At 41.4% G+C, this 26,736-nt stretch overlaps 1 protein-coding gene across 6 annotated transcripts in view; it reads right to left on the bottom strand.

Moving 5' to 3' along the window:
* Positions 1-7,583: 7,583 nt before the first annotated feature.
* Positions 7,584-26,736, bottom strand: part of CNST (consortin, connexin sorting protein) — a 70,708-nt gene continuing 51,555 nt past the window's right edge. For 4 of the 6 annotated variants that reach the window (XM_077344303.1, XM_077344300.1, XM_077344308.1 and 1 more), the window contains 2 exons: positions 18,831-18,966; positions 7,584-14,278 (listed from right to left, as the gene is read on the bottom strand). In XM_077344303.1, coding sequence (XP_077200418.1) covers positions 14,073-14,278; positions 18,831-18,966 — 342 coding nt within the window. In that variant the 3' untranslated portion in view covers positions 7,584-14,072. Of the gene's footprint in view, positions 14,279-18,830; positions 18,967-21,960; positions 24,616-26,736 lie in introns of those variants that run through there. The other 2 variants (XM_077344313.1, XM_077344314.1) reach the window with 2 other exon arrangements.

Raw genomic sequence — 26,736 nt, forward strand, 5'->3', positions numbered from 1 at the left:
TTTGAACATGCCTACATCTAACATTCCCACAATAAAATGATCTGGTGAGAAATGTTCCCCAACCGAGGAACTTTAGTGGCTATTACTAATAAAATAATATTTTTGCAATTTGATTTCCATTTGCCAGAATTCAAGATTGCAGCCAATTATGTGACGAGTGAGCAGTGTTTGTGTTCAACACTGTGCAACACTTATGCATTTTGTGCATAAAATACATTTGTGTAGCACACTACGAGCATGCACATCACCAAAATCATTATTATATTTGATTTATAGACCACTCTCTCACACACAGAAGCTTGACGATCACCAGTCACTTTAGAACACGGTACAATGGAGTGTCTGACTTTGGCCCGTGAGATTTGTCTCATCTTTCTTTGGTTGAAACCTGTTAACTGAAAGCCATTCAAACATTCAGAAAGCCTTGTAGTGTAAGAATTGTTGTCAGAGTTCAGGAAATAATCCAATTCACACTTTGGAGTTTAATTTCAATTAATTTAGTGCAACAGGATTTTTGCAAAATTACAGTAACTGACTGCAAACCACTAATACAACAGAAAAGCCTTCAGAGCATAAGCCCTAAATACACAGCAGAGAAACAAGAGGAAGGCTGACCTGCAAGAGAAAACAATCAATAAACCCTAAATACTAGAATGCACCACAGCTCCCCCTAAGGTACAAGGAGACTAACCCACTCTTTGAGTGGTATTTACAGTAACTAGACTCATTCATTAACAGGCTGTCACTTCTCCAACAGCCCTTCTCGACAGCGTGTATTAGTATATTAGTATACCATGTTTACTTTTGCAAGAAGGGGCCAATGGCAGTCTCCAGGTAAAGGTTTCGTAAGAACATCAGTAGTCATTTTTTCAGTTGGTAAATACTGCATGTGAATAAGCATATCTCTCAGAAGACAAAACACATTGGATCATAGAACCATAGAGTTGGAAGGGGCCATACAGGCATCTAGTCCAATCCCCTGCTCAATGCAGGATCAGCCTAAAGCATCCAGGATAAGTGTCCAGCCACTGCTTGAAGACTGCCAGTGTGCTTAGACTGGGTTGACCTTTTCAGTCTAAGAGTTTTATACATCCTTGATGATTGTCCTCAGACTGTCATTGGTTCAGGTTTGTCCAATCCTAAGACTAAAATTAAATGGTGATTCCAGATAGCCTCTTGGCACGCTTGCACAGCTGTAACATATTCCACTTCTGTTGAAGAAAGTGCTACAGTTGTCTGTTTTTAACTAGCCCAGCTAATGGTCATAATGAAACAGATATCCCTTGGTACACTTCCAATCAGTGGTATCCAAAGCCCAATCAGCATCCACATATACTTTCAATTTTGGATCTTTCAATTAGAATTCATCAAGAAATTCAATACCATCTCTCCAACAGGCCTGCTGAAATAAATGTTGTTAAAGTGCCACTGGTCTCATGTTTGATTTTTGTCCCATTCTACAGTAATACATTCTTGAGAGAATTGTAACATGCAGAGGATCAGACTGATAACCTGTTCATTAATTTATGTACAAAACAACATAATTAATTTAAGTCAAATTTACACTAACATTGCAAAGCATCCTTTTCTGTTTTATTTTATGTTTTGTTTTTATATTTCCAGTTAAGAAATCTATACATTCTTATCAGGGCAGAAGCAAGATGACAAGCAAGCAAGCTACATCCAGTTTTTTCTGATAGAAATTGTGGCAAATTAGCTATATGCATATTTAAAATTTCACACAGAGAGATACATTCCAACTGAAAGACACATACTTGGAGGGTACTTATAAATTAAAAGTCACTAGATGGCACTGCAGAGTTTTCACATATTTTGCAAAGTATACTATGATAGCATGTAGTGCTAATACCACTCTATGACTGTATTCCTGTGACCCATTTTACCTATTTTTGACTTAACTGAGTTGTTCTGACATAACTAGATGAAAGCTTTGAGACTCCTTGTATGGGGAAAATGAAGCAGAATTCAGTTTTTAAAAATTGCATCTCTCAGTAATGATGACATAAAAAAGCAGCATATTTGTTAACAGTTTTGTGATTTTATTTATCAATACAGTTTGGGAACATTTCCATGCCACACACACATGCAAAATTGAAATATTGTTACAAATATATCAACATTTTAAAATTATAAAAGATTTTAAGTAGTTCCCAGTGTTCTCTTCTTCTCTTAGTTGTAGCCCATGTATTTTGAGATGAAAACATCAGAAATAGGAATAAACTCCTGCAACATGAAGCAAACTTCAAATGTAAATATGGAACAAAAATGGGTGCTTATTTTGAGATGTTGACAGGACATGTGTGCTTAGACACTTCAGTGACTTGTTGTAACAATTGCCAAGGGGATAAGAATGGACACAGATTTAAAGTCCTGACCTCATTGGTGTTTGAACCCAGCCTATGGCTGCCATGTAGAAATACAGGCTGAATGAGGAAAAGTGGGCAACTGAAGCTTGTCTGGGCATGGAGGTAAATGACATCATTGGTAAAGAACAGCCCATTAAACTTTTGCTAAAGGGACAGGATATCTATTTTTCTTCATGCAGTTAGCAATCTTTGTACAGCCAGCTACAAATTTATATGTGGTAAAATCAGCTATAAAATGAACTATAGCTCTCAATCCAACCCCACAGATCTTAAAACTGGTATTAAAAAATAAAATGTAGCATGGAAAACTGGATGATTTATTTGTTGAATTACTTATGTCAAGCTCCACTTTCCTAGAGGCTGACATCAGATTCCCAGTGACCTCCTGTCCTGACTCTGTTCATGTCCATTGTCACTTTGCTTTAAAAATGCTCCTTTATAATTCACAGATCAATACTACAGGAAGACAAGCAGCTGTGCTTCTAATTTGTATATAACCAAGTTCCTATTATCTGTGCTTAGGCCCTGTGGGTAGGAGCTAAACTGTCAGTACTCCCATCCCCAGGTCCATAGGAGAGAGGGCTAGGGAGGAACCAGTGCTGATCCTATGCAATGCCAGGTCAATAAACAACCTCAACCTTGCAGGATTATTTCACAAGGCATGAGGCTGAGCTGGCTTGCATGACTGAAAGCTGGGTGCATGAGGCTGAGACTGTCACCTTGAAAGAACTTGCACCACCCGGGTTTTCGATCCTCAATCAGCCTTGGCTCCAGCGAAGGGGGTGTGTGGCAATCCTGGTCAGAGAGCTTTTCTCCTTCATGGCTTTCCCTGCAGCATTGATTCTGGGGATAGAGTGTGTCGGCCTAGAATGGGAGTCGGTCGAGAATGTGGTTATCTGGTTGGTGTACTGATCACCCACTGCCCCTCCGGATTCCCTGCCAGGCCTGCTGGAGGTGGTGGCTGCCTGGACGTTGCAGTACCCAAAACTTCTGGTTTTGGATGACTTCAACATCCATGCGGATGTGCCACCTTCAGGACTTGGCCTGGACCTAGTGTCAGCCATTGAGACACTAGGGTTCTCGCAGTTTGTTGCTGGTCCCACTCATCAGGCCAGTCACACCTTCAATTTGATATTTAAATTTTAAAGATGCATATAGCTAATTTGCCACAATTTCTATCAGAAATTAATCATTAATTCTTCCAAGGCACAATCAGGTATTGTAACTGGAAATATTGTTTGTTTTGCAACCTAAACATGGATTTGTTATTTGTTTGTTTGTTTGTTTAACATTTTTATACTGCCCTACCTTGCGGAGGACAAGATATCTGTTTCATGAGATACAATAAATCAAAGGAAAATTTAAAGCAGTTAGGCATGCTAAAATATCAATTCAGAAATATATTAACTGAACATAAAATAGAGGAAAACCAAAATAAAGATAGGAAGAATACACTGAAGAACTACATAAAAGAGATTAAAGGATGACAGATTCCTTGCAAGAAATATCTTTTGAACAAAAACCTACAGTTCCAGCCAATGAAGTGAAATCTGCACTGAAAGCTATTGGGAGAAACAAATCACCATGAGTACGATGAATATCAATAGAGCTTTTCCAAACCTCTGAAATAGAGTGGAGGGAGGGAATGGTATCCAATATCTCTCCAAATAGAGTAGATTTGGATGAAGGTGGAGTGAAAATTAGTGGAAGGAACATTAACAATTTGAGATATGCAGATGACAATGGATTTCATAAGCAGAACAGTGAAGGCTTGAAATGAGTGCTGATGGTTAAAGGAGAAAGTGCCAAAATGGGATTACATCTGAATATCCAAAAGACAAAAATTACTTTGTCATTACTCTGGGGAATTACACAACCTTAAGACTGACAATGGAGAAATTGAAATTGTTTAAGGTTTTCTATTTCTTTGTTCCATCATCAACCCAAAAGGAGACTGCACCAAAGAAATCAGGAGGAGATTGAGACTGGGAAGAGTAGCAATGAAGGAACTAGAATATATTCTTAATTGTAAGGATGTGTCACTGGCAACCAAAATAAAATTAATTCATGCCAGTTTTCCCCATTACTCTGTATGGTGTTGGACAATATAGAAAGCTTAAAGGAAAAAAGTAGATCCCTTTGAGATGTGGCGTTAGATGAAAGATTTATGGATACCATGGACCAAATTATTTAATTTGTACAGTCACTAAAATTTGGAAGTGACTTGCCAGCACTTAACACCCCCTCCCCCCCAATATATGAAAGACTTTGACAGAAACAAGGTGTATCCCTCTCCTTTTTCTTATTTGCTGATCACTTCTTACTTCCTATAGAAGGAGATATACAATGTAAAGACTGCTATATGCACTCCTTCCATTGTGCAACATGTTGCGAGGGACCTAGGTTTGGTAATAATAGAAGACTAATTCCTGATCTCTCAGCTTTGATGATGAAATGATGGAGGGAGGGAGAAATTAACACTGGAGGAACATGGCCACAGTGTACACATCTCCCAACATAATTTCCCATCCTCCAGAGGATCCTTGCAGCAGGCAGCAGGGCTGTCTCTTTCCTTGAAAAGATGCTGTTGCTGCTACTAATGTGTATCATCTGTGGTTATTTGCTTGTTTTTAAATGATGTCTCTTAATTTGTTATAAACCACCTTGAGTCCACCAGCAGGGAGGAGAAGTATAAAAATCATCAAATAATAGTGTCTAATTTTAAAGACATTGCTCTTGGTGTCAATAAAATATATTTAAAAGGCATTTGCAATTAATGTATGGATTATCTAAAAGTGAATAGTTAAAATTACCTGGAAAAATGCAAACAAATCTGGAGGGAAATTATATATCAACAAATAGCAGGTTTTGAGAGAGTTGTGACTGGTCATTCAGAAGGCTGTATGTCGAGAGGTAGGGAATCAACCCCCTTGGCGTGGTACTGCGCAGCTGCTGCCGGCAGCACCCTCCAGTGGGCAGCGGGAAAGCAAATGTAGCAGGGGCTCAGGCAGCGGCAGCAATATCCCTCGGCAAAAGACTACCCCCCCCCCCCGGGCCTCAGTAAAACTGTCAAGCGTTGACTTGTCCCCGGTGATAAAAAAGTTGAGGGCCACTGGTCTAGAGCAGGGATAGTCAACCTGTGGTCCTCCAGATGAACATCTGGAGGACCACAGGTTGACTACCCCTGGTCCAGAGTACAAGTTAATGGGGGAGATTTCACCTAGTTCTCCCTCTTGGAGCCCTCCTGCGCTGCATGCCATTTTCTTTCAGACAGGCAGCCTTATCTGTAGGTGTTTAGAGTAGTGGAGTTGCTGCGGGGAGGGGTTTGCTGTTCATAGCCATATGAACACAAATCATAATCTGAATATGCTTTTAAAGAGTTTTAAAGAGTGTAATATATTCATAGTTGTAGTATAGAGGCCTTTCTGTGCATACTGTAAACCACACTTATGCTATTATGCAGTGAAATGGGTCAGATACTCATGACAGTGCTATTTATAGAAACACTGACAAAATGGATAAAATTTATAACTAAAAAGAAGTGCAACTCGATTGTCATTTGGACTTTAGAGGGTTTTTAACAAAAGCTTGTGTTTCACTTTGCCAGTCAGTCATCAATAGCCTTTATTTTTGAGTCTATTGCCTGCATATCAAAATATGTGCCTAAGAAAAAGTTCCTGGAATAGAAAATATTGAAACAATATCCATTTCTTCTATAGTATTATTTTTTTCCCCTGGAATGCTTTCTCGCTGACTTTTCAATTGCATTACACACAATTTATACAAAACAGAACATTCTGGAAGGTACAGCTTGCTGGTTAAAAACCACCATTGATTCTTTTATTGCATTTTCATGATAACAGGGGAAAGTGCCCCCTGCCCCATCCCTTGGCATAAGCAGATAAAATCTGAATATCTTTATTGGCATACAATAAGCAAATGCTGATGAAGTTTTTGGCCAAAAATGGTAGAGAAACCATGCAGGATATAGACATTAAAATAATTTGGGAAACTATGGTCTTATTCTCCTAAAATGTCTTCACAATGAAAAAGAACAATAAACATACAACTGAGCAAAAGAGGTAAGGAGCTTGTTCCATATTACCTTTGCTGGTGCAGAAACTTGGTTTGTTTCCTTAGAAGAGAAATTCTGCACAGAAGGAGCTATCCACAGAGAGGTCAAAAACAGCTGCCAACATCAACTGGAAGATTCCTGCTCAACATCCACTTTCCCTCACTAGAACTGACCAGAGAGGAGTTGCAGAGTACTCAGCATTGCATAAAAGGATGGAGCCACAATATAATTCCTTAAAAAAAAGTTTGGGAGGTGCCAGGAGAAGGGGAAAAATAAATGGTTTGGAAAGGGGATAAAGGGGAAATGGGGAATCCTTGTGGGATTCACATCATGCAGTTCTGCCCCACCTGGCAGCCTGCATTGCACCTGGCAGCCTGCATTGCACAATCTGGCTATATTTTTTCCACAGGGAGAGGCTGCCAGGGAAAAGGAGGAAATCTGAAGATGGGGCAAGGTAAATGTAGCTTGTCTGGTGGGTGGGCAAGGAAAGAAGGAAGCAGGAAAAGGAAAGAGGAAATAGTGGGGAGGAGGAAAATGAGCCCCCCCCCCCAAGTTCTTGCATGTTCCATTTGTTATGCCTTTCTGCAGTTATTCCATTGGCTACTGGGTTCATTTCAAGATACTGATTGTTATGCACAAAGTCCTTCATGGACCACATATCTACAGGACCACCTCTCCTGCTGAGGTCTGTCATGACAGCTTTGCTTCTTTGAACAAAATGTTTTGAAGATGACACCCTGCAAATAGGTAAGAATAATTGCTGTCTGTTGTAGCTCATTATCTTGTGGAAGGACCAGCATAAGGTCAGGTATGCTCTCACAATAAAACTATTCTGCAGAAAGTACATCACAAAAACGCTCAGGATGGCCTTTTTATAGAGGGAGTAGTGCTGGAGTATAATGTATTGACTTCTGCATATGCAGTTCATTTTCAGCATGCTTATGACACAGCATGTCCTGTCTTTGTGTGTGTGTGTGTGTGTGTGCCTCGTGTCTCAATCTTAGTTCTGCTGATTATTGAATGTCTCAATGCTATTTGATAACATTGCTTTATATTTTGTAATCAGCCTTGAGTCTTATCAAGAAAAATGGACTACATTAATAAGTACATGACTTCATGTATTTTCTCAGGGACACTTTATTTTTGTTTGTTATATTTAGAAATCACAAGCCTGGTTTGATGGTTTCAAATAGTAGTTCTCTTGTTGACAAAGGGTAAGATTTATCACAAATATTAATGACACTGAATTGTGTTGCTCTTAAACTATAATAGAACTAAATTACAACGTGTAACAGCCCTTTTATTAGAAGTTTATAAGAGTGTTAGCTAATTTCACCCACAAAATCAATCTTTGTACCTAATTTGGCTTTAAGATTCTCTTCTGCTCAAGAAGCTTAACCAACAAGCCATTTTCTCCTATTGGCAGTAATTGATTGCACATCAGCCTAGGCACAAATACATACACATCTATATATTCTGAAACATCAGTCAACTGGGAGGCAGTGATTGGAGGAATAAGTGCCTTATAAAAGTGAATCTACATTTTTAGTTTCTCTTTTAAACACATTTGACAATATCAAGCCAATTATTTATAAAAGTTTTAATACACCATATGACAACGGTATAATTTCAGCCAATGTAGTGTATTTTTCTTAGTATTTTTCCCTCTTACCCATGTATTTTTTACACAATATGCAGTCACATATAACCAGGAGGAAACAGCTATGTGAAATGGTTATTAAAGCCAAAGCCATTTTGTACACATGAATACTGAGAGAGAAAAAAATAAACATGTTTCCTCCTAGCTTCTCTCACTTTTACAGTAAATTGCTTCTAATGATAATGTATACAGCATTTTTAATAGAAAAATAATACACAATTTACTCTTCAGTTAGCTTGGGTTCAGCTTTCTGTTCTGTACCCTACAGACATTTACACATGCACATGTCAGTTGAACGTGCATAAAAATGGAATACGGAATTAGGGCTTATGAATAGATAGACATTATTTTGAAGGTCAGGTGGAACAAATGTTATTATAGAGATAGCCATTTGAAAAGCTACCATAAAGCATGTGAACTATCACATCAAACAAGAATTAGTATCAACATTTTAATTTGTTATATTGGAACAACTAAGATATCTTGCTATATCTTAAGATCATACGATCAGACAAGAGATCAAGCAGTACATGCAAACATGGCCAAAAATTCTAGACTGCTTCTGTATAATGATAATAAATGAGATCAACCTTACGACTGCTCTGGAATTGCACCAGCTCTGAACATATCCCCTTATGTTTGCCCTGTAACCCAGCCATAGGCAATGTGTATGGGTGCCAGTTGGAAAATACCTGGAGATTTTAGGGGTGGAGTGGGGAGTGGGGGGTTTGGGGAGAGACTTCAGTGGGGTGTGATGCCATAGAGTCAACCCTCCAAAGCAGCCATTTTCTCCATGGGAAGAGATCTCTGTCATACTATCAGGAGGTCCTCATGTTCCACTTGGATGCTGGCAACCCTAGCAATAAGGAAGCTGTTATACTGCAAGGATATCCTTAATGTAAGGTTATGTTGGGTTAATACTACCATATCAAAAGTTCAAAAACAAAGGAGCACATTGTTATGGTGCATGTTTACAGTCTGATGCAGCATGGTTTTGTTTATTGAAGTGAGATCAATTATGCTGTATGGAATTAGCATGAATGAGAATTAAATGATTCTCTCAAGAACAAGGGTAACTTGGAAACTTAGTGCAAAATTAAAATTTAAAACTGTGTTGTATTTATTTAAATGTGCAATAATCTTTAAAACCACATTTGACAAAAAGAAAATAAGCATTCTTAATCTTTGTATACAGCATACTTTTAAAATAAGTATTTTCAAGTCATAACTCTCAGTATTTTTGGTGATTAGGTGCACAAACTTTTAAAACACAGGTGGAATCCATTATTTCTTTGAACATTAATATTCAATAGAACACCAAACTGACAATTACAAAGTCCCCAAATAGCAGCTAACTACAGAGGTAAATATATTATAGCAACAGAATGCATGCTCATCATCAATACTCCATAATAAAATTACAAAATAAAAGAACATACCCTTCACTTACAAATCAAGTGAATTAAATAAAGGCATACAGAAGTGATGTACTGAACCAGCCAGTTACATTTCAACACTTGTGCCCCCCCCCCCAGGAGTTCAGGCCTTGCTTTAGTATAACACAAAAACTTTTGGAGTGCACATGGAAAAGCATGTTTAGATGTAGGATAGGTAAAGCATTAGAAAAACCTGCCAATTAACTACCCCATAGTATTACTCACTCTACTAGTACATAAATCCTTAGGCTCTGAATCAAAAGCTGTATGCAGGAAAATTCAATACAGACTTTTAAGTCCTTCACCTCAAGTGCTAACCACTTTTGATGTCTTGGGAAACTTTAAGCAGTATAAGACTGTGAGGCCAGAAAGCGTGGGGGAGATCATTTCAGGATGCATGAGTTTTGGATTCTGTCTGGCCTTAGGTTTAAAGATGTTAGCAAAACACAACTTTAAAAAATGCTATCCCAATATTATGGGCACATAGGTCAACTAAGTGTATGAGGCTGTGTCTCAGAGGTCAAAATGTAAATTAGACTTTTTCAGCCTCAGCATTGATTGGGAGAAGTGCGGCTAGAGACAGAGAATGATGCAATCAACAAGAAGCATCAAGTATATTAAGTAGGTAAGGAAAAATCAAATAAGGGGGGACCTAGCCGTGCTACAGGTCATCCATTCTCTTTGTCATATCACACAGAAATTAAAATGTTTCCTGGTTAGCACTAGATATTTAGCAAAGAGACTAGATCTCAAGAAAAAGGGGTATCGCCACAGTTACTTGCAAGCACTAAATAACAAATCTATTTTTGCATGAAATCAAAGAATATTCTTGCAAATGCTAAAATGTGCCCATATATTCATATTTAGAATACCACCTTTACTATTTAGATTTTAAAATTGATGTCTGCATATTGCATAGAGTATATTGCACTAATAAAGCATAAGAGGTGCGGCAGAGAAAGTGCATGAAATGGGTACAACACCTATTTTATTAAGCTGTCCCCTTAATCCTAGATACCACTCCCTTTGGAAAGCTTGAGGTGTCAGCCAGAAGACATCAGGACAAACATTTCAAATATAGTGAATGAACAATATGAAACAGGAAAATTTTCAAGCAGTCCAGTGTTGTTTAAAAAGATTTCTGTCATAAATTTGGTTACCAAATTTTGTGTTTAACATAGGGACTGCCACTGGCTAAATAGACTAAAATTTATTTTTCAATAAGAAAAGGCGCTGGTCTGTTACTAGAACAAAATTCAACAAAAACTAATATGAAACCTTGAAGTGGATTTTGAAAGTAGGATGAAGGCAGTGCAGTGTCTCAAGAGGCAGTTTGAATGGCATCCAGGACTTCAGTACAACTCTTTGCGAATGCTATATTTAGTGTATTCCATTATGCTTTGGATATCCTTTTTTTAGAAGAGTAATTACTGAGATTTCAAGAGAAGCATTACCATGAGAAGTGATCATGAAGCAAAGGTAATGGTGCCAGACTTGCGAAACTGAGTGTATTTAATATTGCTGGCTGGGGGGTGGGGGAGGGAATCTGAGATTACATATGATAAGTATGTTCAGCCCTTTGAAAGGATGCCAGAAAGATTCAGAAGAATAATATTCAGTAAGAATAGCATCAATTTAGTGGCCAAAGTCAAAAAAGCTATTATAGATGCACTCAAATCCTTGCACTGGAGGGAGGGCGGCATGGTATAGCCTGATCCTGTCAGATCTTGGAAACTAAACTGGCTCAGTACTTGAATGGGAGATCACCAAAGAACATTCTGCAGAGGAAGGCAATGGCAAGCCACCTCTGCTTCTCATTTGCCTTTAGAGCCCTTTGCCGGGGTCACCATATATTGGTTATGACTTGACAAGACTCGCCTCCATATGTAAATCTTTGCCTATACCCAGTGGGACTGTTTTAGTCTCTCTTTAAAAGGATGAAGATGATAAATTGCTCTGAAACATTCTTTTTAAATCCCAGAAAAAAAGTTTCCCTCGTGAACTAAGTAATCTGAAACATTTCTTAATATTTAATCTAACTCTTCCTTCATGTAATTTAAATATACTGGCCAGCATCTAAACAAATGTGTCATTACTTGTTTGTGTATACCATGCTTGTGTTTCTCAAAGAACACTTCTGAAACAAAGTGAAAGTTGTAAAGGCAACTTTGAGGAATAGTTGAGACAAAAGGAATTCTACAAATGCTTCTCCAGTGGTAGTAGAAGTCAAGAGTACAAGTAAATAGAGGGTCATTCTGCTCTTCACTTCCTAACAGCAGTGCTTTCAAAGGATTTCCCAGGGAACCCCAGGGTTCCTCTCTGATAAGATCAGCAATATCAAAAAAACAGCTTGATCATATCTATTGGCTTTCCCCATTACAGAAGAACAGTGGAATGTATGAAGGTGCTATCTCAGTCCACACAGGGGGAGGCCCCAGCACTTGTTAACTGTGTGCACCTTGAAATGAATAGCACACTGTCTGCAGGTGTTGAACCAGAACTGGCCTGCCCAGGGCTCTTATCTGGCCCATGAGCAGCTGGTCATTACTTTGGTTGCCAGATGACACAGGCTGTGCATTATGTCCCTGTGTACACTGTCCCAGGGCTAATGAGTAGAAGTGGAGGGGTGGGCATCAAGGAGATACTTTAAGGAAACATTGTAAGAGTATTAATGTTTAAGCATGTTTGTATTTTGAGTAAAAATAGTATATTTAATTGGGTTTGCCTGTGTCCTTTATACAGTTTATTGCATCTCCAGTTCCTGGTATTACATTTGATGGCACACCTGGCCTGGCCAGACAAAATGACATTTATATCAGGTCCAGCCCTTGTAACAAATGAGTTTGATTCCTCCAGTCACTTTCAGTAACTGTTTGTCCTTCTTGAACCTGCACGTTGCTTTTGCTTAGTCTTTTCATTATTATCCCAGCTTTTAAGATCTTTAAAGACTTTAAATGACTTGAGCTTAAACAACTGGAAGCAAGACCCAAGTGGGAAACAATCTACAGCAGGAGAGTAAGATGCAAAATTTTGTTTTAGCTAACCGAGTCTGAATTGAGTATAGCTAGCATGATCATTCTAAACACATGATTATTCTAATCATTACCTTTGGTTAGTTAAGTATGTTAAACTATGATATGAAACCATGGTTTTATGGTTCTTGATTAATAACAAAATGGTTTTGCTTGAGGCATACATGCTAGTCTTCTGGCTTGAACCACCCTGACTACATTACAGACCATGGTCCAGTTGGGAAGAAATAAAGAAGATAATGAAATCAGCCTTTGTCAAGGCAAACCAGAATTTGAATGACTGATAGAAAGCAGAGTCTGCTTTTGCAGTGTTACTACAGCAAAAATACACCAGGGTTCCATATTATGCCTGAACCAGGCAATACATTTAGCTTCAAAGTCAGAACCACCACTGGTGCAACTATATCGCCAGGATAATTTCAGCTGCAAATTAGTTTAGAGAGCAGCAGCCATCAGAGGTCTTGACTTTATGACCTGGGGCGACGTGCCTCAGGTTTTCAAAGGACTAGTTTATGCCTTTAATCATATGTTTGGTTTTTCAGGCCAGCTTTCTCATCATCATTTACAGAAGTAGACATCTATTCTGCAGTTAAGCATCCCAGCTCCTACTCATCTGTGCATCTGGTGATCCAAACATTTGGAGACAATCCAGCTGTGTTAAAACAAGTGACAGTTCCAGTACTGAGCCAGGCGCATTTCTCTCTTTACACTGAGGAAAACCAGGTTTGCCAACGGGGAGTACACGCCACTGGGAGTTGTAGCCAATTGTGGCTCCTCAGTTTGTCATTGTATGATGCCTAGTTTGCAAAACATTGTGAGGAGTCTACAAACTAAGAGACCACGTAATTTGTCAAGACTGTATGAAGTGATAGATGTATCACGCATGACAGCTGCTACATGATGAAATACAAGGCAAATGTAACACTCGGACTGAGGGCTGATTCCCACGGCACTACTCCAAGTAAGTTACAAAACCTACTAGGACAATTAAAAATCAAGACAGACATGAAGAGTTCAACAAAAATAAGGTACATATCCACACAGCATTGCCTTATTGCATGACAGAGTTGGGAGACAAAATCATTGCACAAACAGCTAAAAAAAAGAGAAGCCCCAACAGTTTTATATCAAGCTAATATTGCATATGATCATGTGGGCATTTGAAACTGTATGGTAAGTGATTGCTTTTTTTTTGCTTTCTTCATTTCCCAAGACTGAGGGACAGATGGCTGTTTAAATGGTCTCTAAAGAAGAACATTAGAGCATTCTGTCAGTCTTTATGCCACTTCGTGCTTTCACGTGAACTCCACTTATGCACTCCTGATGACTGGAAAGTTGCTCCTACTTACAACATAGGTGCTTTTTGCGTTGTGAGCTGTGCTGCTTCTGAAGGTGCTATGTTGTAAGAAGCTTGAAGGTATTTTGTCCTCCTCTCCAGCAATTGTCAGTCAGCAGTCAGCAACGTGTTTGTGTTTATTTGTATTAAGAGAAATATATCCAGTGCTTAAGTTCTTCTATACCCTGTAATATTTGGGTACAGTAAAAATCCATGTTGGCTGCAAAATCAGTACATACTGGAGATTCAGTATCGCCAAATGTGCAGTACAGGGCAGTTCCTCCAACGCTAAGAAATACAGTTGCTATGCACAACAAGACCAGCAGAACACAGGAACCACCTCCAACTTCATCTGTGAATATAAGATGTACAACATATACCTGATGAAACTACATGTAACTGGAATTCTTACGTAATATTAGATTCAGGTGGCCAGCCGGGCTGGTCTGACGCAACAGAACAAAGTTTGATTCCAGTGGCACCTTTAAGACCAATGAAGTATAAGCTTTCGTGTGCATACTCACTTCCTCAGATACACTGAGATTCAAGCCTTACGTATAAGTAGAGAGAGGGTCAGGGGGTAGCTGCCAGGAAGGGCAAGGTATAGTCAAGATGTATAAGTAACTGGATGGTAAGTATAGCTGAAATTGGATTAAAGCAGTTGTTAAAATCTGTGAATGGCAGCAAATTAGCATACAAGTACAAGAGTTAACAAACAGATGTGAGAACTAAGTTTGGGTTCAGTTGGACCCTGAAGACCTAATAATGTTCAATTCTGGATATAAGTGAGAACTGAGAGACTTTGCATGTGTAGATGTACACTTATTCACATTTATGTAAACAGATCCTCAAGCATTACATGTAGGTAGAGTGGTGGGTTAGTTGCTAGGAAGAGTTACTTAGAGTCAAGATGCATAAGTACACCTAATCTTAAACCACTCCGCGGGAGCGGTATGAATAAAACAGTAAGGGCCCTGACGGAGGGCCCTGTCCGGGATGAGGAAGGGTAGCCATTGGCCCCTTCCCCCGGAATGGCAAGCGGAGGGCCCCAAGGGACCAATCAGCCCCTTGGCACCGAGCTAACGAGTCAGGAGGTGCAAAGCGCCTCCCAACCCGCCTCCCCCCAAACCGCCGCCTTCCATGCACACCGTCATTGCTGCCCACCGCTCCAGCCGCCGTCAGCCGCCTCCACATGCCTTCCCGCCTCCCCTTTCAAAGCCTGCTCTTCGGGCCACCCTTACCAGCGGCCTTTGAAGCCAAGCTACGAAGATTCTTCCTGTTATTCTTACTTGAGCGGCAACAAGCAAACGGATTAGGTACCCACGGCTGCCGCACAGCCATGCTGCATCGGCTCCATTTGAGAAACTCCTCTGCTCAGCCCCCGCGTGCCTTCCAGGTCCGCTTTGAAGTCTCTCCCCGATTGCGAGAGCCGGCCAGGTTGTTTCAAAATCAGCTCTGGTAAATGCTGCCCCTCCCCCCCACATTTACAAGCCATCTCTCTTGCCTTACGTAGGACTCAAGAGCGGGAAACTGCTGGTTGCTGCTTTTTTTTTTCCTACGGCTCTCCTGCGAGAGCTGGAAGCTGTACTTTGCAGGCTCCCAGAAGAGGCAGATGGGCTGCTAATGAGGAGGCGGGGACTTCACGGCTACACGTGAGGAGGCAGAGATTTAACCCCCACTCCCCGCCCAAACAAACATACAATGACTTAAATAAATCATTAACAGGGAAGCTGCAGTTGTTGCTTCTTTTTATCTCTGCCTGAGAACTGTAGCTTGCAGGCTCCCAGGAGAAGCACATGGGCTGCTAATGAGTAAGCAGGGGCTTCCTGCCTGTGCCTGAGAAGACCCCCCCCAAAAAAAAAGACACATACTATTACTTAAAAAAATCATTCACAGCTATTCATTGAACCCATGCAAATCTTTTACCACTGCTTCACTATAGACAATCGTCTGACACACAAGAAACAGCCAGGAAGAACTACTTGAGAAGTTTCACGAAGCCTGGGGAATGTTGTGCGTCCACCAACACCCTTTAATAATCCTGCGCAAAGGTCTGGAGATGTGCCGAGCACATCAGTCATGGAGGGCTCTCCTGTGCCAAGTCTTCATCTCCTGGGACATTCCCTAGAAAAGCCTGGAGGATTTCTGCCTGTAGCTTTCAGGCCTGCATACAAGACAGTAGGTTCTGTTCCAGCTTAACATACCCCCCCCCCCAAGTCTCCAGAGAGGTCACCCACATCCACCCCTCAGAGCCTTTGCCAGCCTGCCACCTTCTGTATTGCTGCAGCCAGTAGGGGAAGGGAGGCAGGCCCCGGCTGTGCTTCTGGGCCAGGGGGTAAAGATTCCTTCCCCCCTTCCTTCTATCCATCCAGACCTCCCTTTATCTCCGTTCTCCCTCTCTTCCATCCATTTCTCTTCTGCCTTTCTTTCTCCCATTCCTTTCTCTCCTTCTCTCTCTCTTTCTCCCTTTCTCTATGCCTGCCTGCCTGCCTCCCTCCTGTGTTCTCGCCACTGCATCTTTCTCTTCCCTTCCTCCCTTCCTTCACACCCAGGACTTCTAAGCCAAACACTCACCAATCACACCATGCTAGCGCCCGTTGTATTTCAGCGGACAACGGGCTTCAGTTTCTAGTATTGGAATAATGCCATTAGTAAGGTCTGTGAATAGCAGTAAATAGCATATACAGATTATAAGAGAACATATGTGAGCTCTAAGTCAGTCCACTGGCTCCTTTAAGGCCAACAAAGATTATCTCTGGACTAGGGGCCAAGCCCGTTGCATTCAGGAATACAATGGGTGCTAGACTGGGAGTGGTAGTGGAGGAACTCTGCGGACGGCCTCCCCCTCCCCCCAGGACCTAGAAAAGGCTGCAGGCAGCTGTTAGGGAACTCACCGGCAGGGGCAGCTCTCACAGGGCAGGGATCTGCAGCCTCTGAGGAGGGATGGTCAGGGGTGGGGGACGGAAGGCAATTGGCTGGCTGCTGGACAGATAGACAAGCCAGTTGGAGGAGGAGGAGGCAGTCAGGGGCGGGACAGCTGCCCTGAGTGGGTGTTAAGCGCTGAGTGGCACTTAAGCCATGAAACACGCTCCTCCTCCAAGGCCTTACCAGAAATATATTCTGTGGAACAGATATGTGAGAACTAAGTGACTTGGTATGTGTACTAAGAGAAGAACTTGATATCTCTGTTAAGTCCTGGGGGTCCCATTGTCTTGAATATTGTAATAAATTGTAATTCATGTCTCCTATTCCAGTCTGTTGCTCAAATTCCTTTGCAGTAAAACAGTTGTTTTGAGGTCCTCCACTATGTGCCCAATTTTGAAATGTCTGAAATGTTCTCTTAAAGGTTTCTCACTTTTGTGATTCTTAAAGTCAGATTTGTGACCTTTTATCCTTTGGCATTGAGTTTGACCTATTTGTTCTATGTAGAGAACTGAAGGGCCTTGATGGCATTTAATGGCATATACAGGGTTAGAAGACAAGCAAGTGAACAAGCTTGGGATTGTGTAGTTGATGCTGTTAGTCCAGTGATTGTGTTTTCTGGCTTTATGTGGCAGCAAAGTTGGCATCTGATTGCAGAGCACCATTTGCCATGATAATACCTTCTTCATACCTGAGTAAAATGACATCAAGTAAATGCTACTGCTGTACTCCTCTCTCTCTGTCACCACCCATTACTCCTCATAGCAGGAGGCAGAGCATATTCTTGCCAGCTACCTCTCAACCCCTCTGTAAATGAATTGTAGTAGGAAGATGCACATTCTCTAGTGGAAATCCTGGGTTCTCATGGGAACCTCTGCTCTTACCCCCAAAAAACATTCCAGGAACCTGCTACCACTCTTGTCCTGAAGTAAAATCTTGACTGTCTAATCATTTATTTATAATTCAGCTTCTATCCTGCTACTCCTGTCAACTGGCTTGTGGAGTTTTGTATCAGCTTGTACTGAAAGATGAGATGATCACGTCTGCATTGATGTCCTTTGAATAAAGGAACTAAATGAACGTTTGTTTCATTGTGACAGACTCTATAGGAGAGAGGAGCAATAGTCATCCTATAGGGGGAGCATGGCTAGTAATGCCCACAGCCATTTTGGGCTGGCTAACACACGCTGCCGCTGCATGAGGTGAAGGGATCCCACTGGGTCTGTGGGCTCAGGGAGGCCAGAGGCCTGTGGGCCAAGGACCTAGTGTGGAAGGGCAGAGCCAATCGTTGGAGTGAGGTCTTAAGCTAGTGATGCACAGTTGTGGGGTGGCTAAGGACTGAAATAGGGACTAAGTGAGGGCCAGGACAATGGGACCAAAGAACTTGACAGAGTTCCTGTGTGAACTAATGCTGTAACATGGAACAGAGAATAAGTCAAGCTGTTGGTTGGAAGACTGATGCCTCTTTAATTCAATGGCACCTCAGCCAACATCAAGCTTACACAGGGCATCAGTGCTGCAGGTACTTCACCTGCCTGCCCTTATCCAGAAGCCCATCACATTTATTCATTGTGCTAACTCAGAATTAGTGCCCAAGAAGAATGAAGCACCAAGTTCCCTTTAGAAATCAAGTGAAAGAATATATAAGATAGGCCATAGGCTGACAAGAGAGAGCCGCTGCTATCTAACCCCAGGACAAGGGAGGCAAGTCTTGGCATTATAGATTAACTCATACATTTGTACAGCTTCATACCTGATTATCCCAAATGAATACATTAAAATTATTTAGTGTTTTTATTTAGATACAGGCTAATTCTCAAAGCCATCTGCAACCTCCATTTCTGCTTTGTTATCCCTGGAATATTAATGGAAATATAGCACATAATCATAGCTGTGTAGGACTATTTCATATCCTTGAGCTTGTGCAAACATAAAATTAGTTGGTCGCTTGGAAAAGTGTGTGAAAAACAGAAGCAGACTACCTTGATCTAATGAATCCTCCAGCTCTTGGAATCTCACTCTTCTTTTTGACTGTCTCTGCTGGATTTGAGCAAGATCTTTGCCTTCATTGTCATCCCTCTTCTTTAATATGGACACAAGCCCCTCAGCAGGGGCTGTCTATTTGGAACAAAACAATAGATGCTTTTAATAGTACAGTATGAAGCAATTCAGTTTTGCATTATGTATTTTATTGGTGGAAGAATTAAACATACCCAGTTTATTGTATCATGTAATATGCTAATTAGAACCTATTGTGGCGCAGAGTGGTAAGGCAGCAGACATGCTGTCTAAAGCTCTGTCCATGAGGCTGGGAGTTCAATCCCAGCAGCCGGCTCAAGGTTGACTCAGCCTTCCATCCTTCCGAGGTTGGTAAAATGAGTTCCCAGCTTGCTGGGGGGTAAACGGTCATGACTGGGGAAGGCACTGGCAAACCACCCCGTATTGAGTCTGCCATGAAAACGCTAGAGGGCATCACCCCAAAGGTCAGACATGACCCAGTGCTTGCACAGGGGATACCTTCACCTTCAATATGCTAATTACACTGCTGTATCGTAGTTTTTGCTTCAAAACCTGTTAAAACACTTTTAAAATGGATTGTTCTGTAAACTGTTTAGGAAAGCTATCTCTTCATCATTCTGGACAACAAAGGAGATAAGGTAATTCTTTAAAGTATATGATTTCTCTACCCAGCAAAAAGCTGCTTCCTTCAACCTTATTACTCTTCCTTTGTATAATACCCCCCCCCCACCCATACCATATATTGAAGTTGTCTGGATAACTACTTATGGTGGATCAAATTTTAGGATTTCTCCTGATTTGTAAAGAAAATCAAGTGCAATTGACACTCCACTGTTGCATTGTGCAGAATGCAGAAATCTTCATTAATTTATGAACATCTGATTAATGGAATTAGATTTTCACAAGCATGATGTATTATTGCTGAGAATATGTGGTTATTTCCCTGCTAATATGGACACTATTATTTGGAGAGCTAGCTGGTTTGCTACTGGAGTAATGCTATGAGTGTCTACCAGACAGCACTAATGACCTTAACAGGGTAAATAAACCTACCTTTGTAAATGACACTAGCTCCTACTCTGCAAAGAGGTGGCTCCTATGGGAGTTGAAAATTGTTAATCTTAAGTACTTAATGACCTCCTTCACAACAGCAGCAAATCTTCAGATTTTGCAGTGAAAATGTAGCTTGATTATACTGGCTTCAGGTGTGTGTGTAACTGACTTGGGATATATCTGATAGGAAGAGTTGATTTTTATACTCAGCTTCCACTACCCAAAGGAGTCTCCTTCCCTTCCTCTCCTCACAGCAGACACCCTGTGAAGTGAGGAGGGTTGAGAGAGTTCTGACAGGACTGCTTGGTTAGAACGGCACTACCAGGACTGTGATAACCCTAAGGTCACCCAGACAGCTGCATGTGGAGTAGTGGGGAATCAAAACTGGCTCACCAGATTAGAAGCCATTGCTCTTAACCACTGCAACACACTGGTTGTCTACACCAGGCTGGCTTGCTAACACTTTTTTTTTAAGATAAGGTGTTTTATGCTCCCATGACAGCCTCTTTGCGGCAGTGGTGGTATATCATTTAGCAACTAAAAAGCAGTTGGGTGGAGGTTTGGGAGAAAAGAGTTGCAATTGTAGCTGATGTTCATCAAGGCCTTTTGTACAGGCTTATATTGGGACTGACATGTGTATGCCTGCCATAAAAAGTTCTTCTAATTTTAAGCCACTAGGGGGTGCTCATGAGACCGTTAGAGCCATTTACCTCCCAACTGTCTCATGGCCCAATGGCATAATGCCCCATCTCCCTCAGTTCCACCTGAGCTGCCAAGAGCAACTTGAGTGGGAGGGTATGTGTGCCTGCACAGGAGTCCTTGATGAACATCAGTGACAAATTAGTGCAACCCAGTTTTCACCTTTGTCTTCTCTGCAGTCCCACATTGGGTTTCTAGCAAGCTACTCATTCAGGCAGTGGGACCAGCTCTTTACTGACTCTTCACTGAAGTACTGACTGTAAATCAGGGCTTTGTCCATTGATGCTTCTCTTGCATCTAGGTCCAATGCATAGTGTCCATGGATCTCTTGGATTGGGATTCTACTAAGGAAGGCTGCTGCTGATGTCTAGGCTTTAGTCAAATGTGTACACACAGCTAATGGACATAGTACTCCTGTCATAGAATAGCAAACTTTTATTGCTGACACAATCCACTGAGAAAATGTTTCAGATGAAGCCCTTTTCCCTTTGAAAGGGACCCATAACAGTTATCCTTTTAAGACTCCTTTGTTCTATCTAGTCTAGATAAAACAATAAAGTCCTTAGAACATCCAGTGTAATTGACCTGCTTTCTTCATCAGAATTAACTGAAGAGAAAAACACCTATGTAAAATGAAATTTTGTCACCACTTTTAGGAGGAAATGTAAACTGGGCCTCGTCACCACCCTTTCTTGAAAGATCTTAAAGAAAGAAGGGTCTATGTGAAGTACTGCTAATCTACTTACTGACTTGGCTGAAGGAACCACTACTTGAAGCATACTTTCTTTGATGCTAAAGCAGTTGAAACTAATGACTCAAAAGATTTAGCCATCAAATTAGTCAGTTCTAGAGATAAGGACCATTGTTGAATCAACACAGGTATAGGGGAATCCAAGTTAATTGTACATTTGAGGAGTATTCTTTTTTTAGACAGACTATAAAAGAAATCTGACTGGCCCTGAATCTTAGGATGGAGCACCAAGATCACTGCTAAATTTATTTATTAGATTTTTAGCCTGCCACGCTCCAGGGACTCTCTGCCGCCCCCCCCCCCTCACGAAAGCCGGGAGAACGGTAGCGGTGGGTGGGCAAGGCCTCTGGCCTCCCCGGGCACTCCTTCGCGGTTCGCACTTACCTGAGGTGCGTGCTGCCAGTGGCGTGTGTGAGGAGTCCGGGGCGGGCCAAGTGGCCAATAGGGAGGCGCACATAGCGCGCCTCCCAATTGGCCACTTGGCCCCTGAGTGGCACTCTGAGAGGGCCAATCAGGAGCTGCTTTGCGGCTCCTGATTGGCCCTCTCCGAGTTTTTATCCCGGACGGGTCCCGCCCTAACTCCTTCCACAGAGCCCTTACTCTTTTATTTATTCCGCGGCGTGCCGCGCCGCACCGCAGTGCGGGGTTTAAGATAGGTGATTGGTGCAACCTTTCAAACATAAAAAGACAACTAGTGGAGCCATGCACTTTTGAAGATCTGTGCAGCAGTTGCCAAACCAAATAGCAAGATAGTACACTGAAACCTTCCCTGCAATGGCAAGAAAATATACTAAAACATCTTCCCCTGTACACCAAAACCTAAGATACCTCTTGTGCTCCTTCTATATTGTAATATGAAAGTATGCATCCTTCAAATTCAGTACTGCAGACCAAGAATCTTTATTCATTATTGTGGAACTGATGTCAATGAGATCATTTGAAATTTGGTCACCTGTAAGAAATTGCTCAGGCTTTTAAATCCAAAGTTGGTCTATTATCACCATCCTTATTTTGCACGAGAAAGAAATGGGAATAGAACCTGGCTTGAGTACCAGTAGTATCTACCACCTCTTCTGTACCCTTGGCCTGATGTGTACCTCCTTTTTCTTGTAGCTTAGGCATGAAATGAACTGTAACCTATACCCATGTACAACAACGTTAAGCATCCATTTATCAGTAGTTATGAAAAGCAAAACAAGTCATGCCTCAGTAGCCAGAAGGCTGCTTGGCCCTGAGAAGGATTCCTTCTCCCTCATCTTTGGGTGGGTTTAGGCCTAGAAAATGACTTTTGCCTTCCAAACTGAGGTTACTGTTGAAATCTTCTGTGCAGAAGATACTCCAACTGTCCTTGAGCATAAGATTTTTGATCCTTTGGGTAGAGATGACAAGGTTGTTTGAAGGAAGATCTCTGCTTGTAAGCAGAAGTTCCCAATGAAGTGACTCCCAATGACTTAAGAGTCTGATTTCTCTTAGCCTGTGTAAGAGTCTCTTCTTGGAGAATAAAGTTCAACTATCAAGTAGGAGATCTTCCACTCTTTGTCTAAAGGGAGTGTGGTGCATGCCTTTGCAAAACAAAAGAGGTGCCAAGGCCCTAACCAATCAACTGAATACCTGCTAGCACTGTTTTGTCACTTCAAGAGTCTCAAACCCTCTGTTCAGAGGACCTTTACCCAATGATTATTTAAAATCTTCAGGTAGCGTTTCTAAATAGGGACTTAACTTCTCCCAACAAAACAATTTGTATCCTTACATGATAACCTGGTAGCTTGTGCGGCTGATAAAATATTTTTTCTACCCATTGCATCAGACTTCCTTCCTTTGTCTATGGGCACAGCATAGCAGTTCTGTGGTCCTCATGGCTGCATCTGCTCTGTCAAAAGGGGCAATGTGGAGGATGGGACCCAAGTAAGTGCAATTCTCTTGCTTTGCCCCATAAAATTTCTCCAGCAATGAGATGTCACTGGTAAGGATGCTGATTTTTTCCACAACTCTCTTGTCACCTCCAGGAATCCCTCCAACACCAGAAAAGCCACAACTCGTGAGCATTTGAATACAAATGTGGCAGAATCTTGTCTTTAGTTACTGAGACGTAGTAGAGACATCAGTGTCTAACAATATGGTCACATGTAGCATATGTTCAGCCTAAAGTCTAAGATCTTCCAATGGTGAAGAGGAGGATATATCTTCTACCTTTGATTCTGAAAAGGATCAGACAGAACCTCAGCGCTCTCTTGGGATGCGAGAAAAAGATCATCCTCTACCTCCTCATCAGACTCAAAAATTGGGTCAAAAATACAGGACTAGGAGAATTCAAATGAGTAGCTATGTTGGTCTGAAGTAGCACAATAAAATCAGAGTCCAGTAGAGCCTTTAAGACCAACAAAGATTTATTCAAGGCGTGAGCTTTCGAGTGCAAGCACTCTTCCTCAGACTATGAACTGACCATCATGACAATTGGTAGCTGTCCAGGGTATTAAGCCTGCGCCAGTTCTGATTTGCTGTACTCACCCACTCCTGGAAATGCACCAGAGACATGAAATAAGACCACAGGGGCCTAGGAGGAAAACGAGACAGCCACAGAATCAAAGGTGGTATATCATGTGATTGCAGGAGATCTGTGGAGGTTTCGGAGGTGGCTCAACCTCACCCTCTGATAACGACAACACTGAGACACAGATCTGATTGATGGTGTTCATGAACTCTTGCAACAGTTCTGATGCCAGAACTGATCTGGCACCATGTTGCTTGGAGTCAGAATTTGGAGGGTCTCTATGGTTATTGGCTTTTTTGCAGGATGTTCTGACAGACTTCTCAGAACCAATCGAGAGTGAGCTGAGGTTCTTCTCTTGCTTCCTTTCCCCAATTTCATAGAAATCTTCCTGTTTGATTATACTAGTGCCCCCTAGTGGCTTAAAGTTCGAAGAACTTTCTGTGGCAGGCCTGCATATTCACTGTCCCAGTATGGGACGTCACAGAAGATGAAGAGAAACAATATGGCTACGTTTCAAGAGCAAAGATATCCTTTCTGCAATAAGGCTACTCCCAAATCCTTTGCATGTGGACTGTCCCGTGAAGGGCAGAAAACATGCTGCCATACTTTTAGCTGTTTGTATGAACAAGCCCATAATGTCTACGCTTAATCCTTCTCAGATGCATATAGGTAGGTTTCCTCTGTTGGTGCTGCAGAGGCTGGAGCCAGTTCTCAGGAGAAGTTGATAAAGTGTCCATTTGCTCTAGTGCTAGGACTGAAGAAAAGCATAAGATCAGATGCTAAAATGAAGGCTACCTAAAGCAAAAGAAGCACAGCTATAAAACACATTCCCCAGAATATCTGCAATGTTCATTTTTGGTATGAATAGGACCCTTAGCTTTATAAGTAAATTCTCTGAAACTATTGAATCAATAAAATAAACTACTAAAAGCAAAAGTACTCAGAGCTGAGACATCCTTTGTGAAGCGAGCTAAGTCATTTCTGCTATATTAGCAAAACCATTAACAATGCTTTATGAATTATTCACATTTCCACTGCATAACTGTAGTAGAAGCTACTGCTATTATAATTTTATGTGATCAAGCTTGGAACACGATATTGATCCATGTTCCCTGGGATACATTACATAATGATATAATCTCTGACAGGAAAAATGTGACCTTCAATATTCACTATTGGAATTGAGGTCTCTCCGAATCTTCAGGGTTTCAAAACATCTGACATTCCAGATAATACATCTTCAGTACTCTCTTCTCATAAAAGGCAGCTTTAATTTCTAGGAGGTTCACAACAACCCTCCCCCCTTTTTTTGAGAGACACATTTAACAATATTTGGATATGCAATGTGCATTGTAGGAGGAGGGGATCATTTGGGGGCTAAATCATCTCTTTTAAAGTTGTTCATAAGCCAGCTTGAGCCACGGAAAATGGTGGGATATACATATTTGAATTAAGCAAGCAAGCAGTGATACGACAAGGCAAGTACTACTTATATAAAGTACGAGGGCTGTAATTTTTCATACATGTAAATCATCCAGGACATAGCTTGGCTTTTGAAAAAGGAAAGGGCTGCAGAGTGTGTTTGATCTACAGACTATTTTAAAATATTTTCTCAGTTTTCATAGCAGCATTATTTACTTTAGGTAAAGACTTGCATTTAGAATATTGCATGCTATTCTTATCCATTTCCTATAGAACGAATATTGTGCTAAAATTCACATTTCTATGCTTCATGTAGAAAAGCGATCTGTGGGCCCCACCTGAAGGTTGGCAACCATAAGCTGGATTTACCCCATTATAAGAACCAGGATATAATCGATTCACTGATCTTATTTCCCCTGCTATGTACAGCAGTTTCAGGCAGGCCACAACATTTTATAGACTTGCATAATGTAAGAAATGGCTGTCCTCAAAACGTGAACACTGCTCTGCCCTTTCCAGATTTCCCTCTGAATCTTATACTTCCTGGTGACATAGACTAAGGGAAAATAACAGTCTCTAGAGACAGCCAATATTCCTCTATATTTGGCCAGAGGTACTGCGATTGAATGATGCAAGGTACTCTCTGTGATATATTCAGAGGCCAAAGACAGCCTGAAGGACTAGAAAATACTACATTAAAGTAAGGGTTTGCTCATCAGGTTTCCCATGCCAAAATAGTCTATAGCCAGCTCAACAAATTACAGTAAACATTAAGGGTGAGAGGGGGAAAGAAGAAGGAAGGAATCATGGATAAGTGATGGATCATCTGCTTTCTGTGTAGAAATTCTCCAGTTCAGTCGCTGACATCACCAGTTACAAAGGGGTCAGGTGAGGAGATATGAAAGACCTCAGCCTGAGACCTTAAAGAGCCACTGCCATTCTGAGTAGACAGTAGTGAACCTGAAGGAACAAGGGTCTGATTCAGTGTAAAGCAGCTTCATGAAGCTGCACTGAGTCAGACCTTGGTCTATCAAAGTAAGTCCTGTCTACTCTGACTGGCAGCAACATACTCTATGGTCTCTGTTAATGGTTTCTCACATCACCTACTTCCTTTTTAAACTGGAGGTATCCTAGATTGTACCTGGGGCCTTCTGCACACAAAGCAGATGCTCTGCCAATAAGCCACAGACTCTCCTGTTTGTTATCCGGCATCTGATTAATCCGGATGCTCAGTTGACCAGCATTGCTCAGAAGGCAAGCTTGTCCCATCAGCCTCCATATCCCTGTCTCCTATTATGTGTGTGCCCTACTCCTGTCCCTCCGGCTGGCCAGCTTGAGCCTCTGAATACTGCTGGGCTTTTGGCAGCAAGACGACATCATCCTTCTCCCCTTTTAGCCTGCCTCGAGCTGTTGGGAGTCAGCTCTGCTTGAGGTCTCCCTTGCAACTGATTGG

The sequence above is a fragment of the Paroedura picta genome, chromosome 1 (genome assembly GCF_049243985.1).
Source record: "Paroedura picta isolate Pp20150507F chromosome 1, Ppicta_v3.0, whole genome shotgun sequence".
Taxonomy (NCBI): domain Eukaryota; kingdom Metazoa; phylum Chordata; class Lepidosauria; order Squamata; family Gekkonidae; genus Paroedura; species Paroedura picta.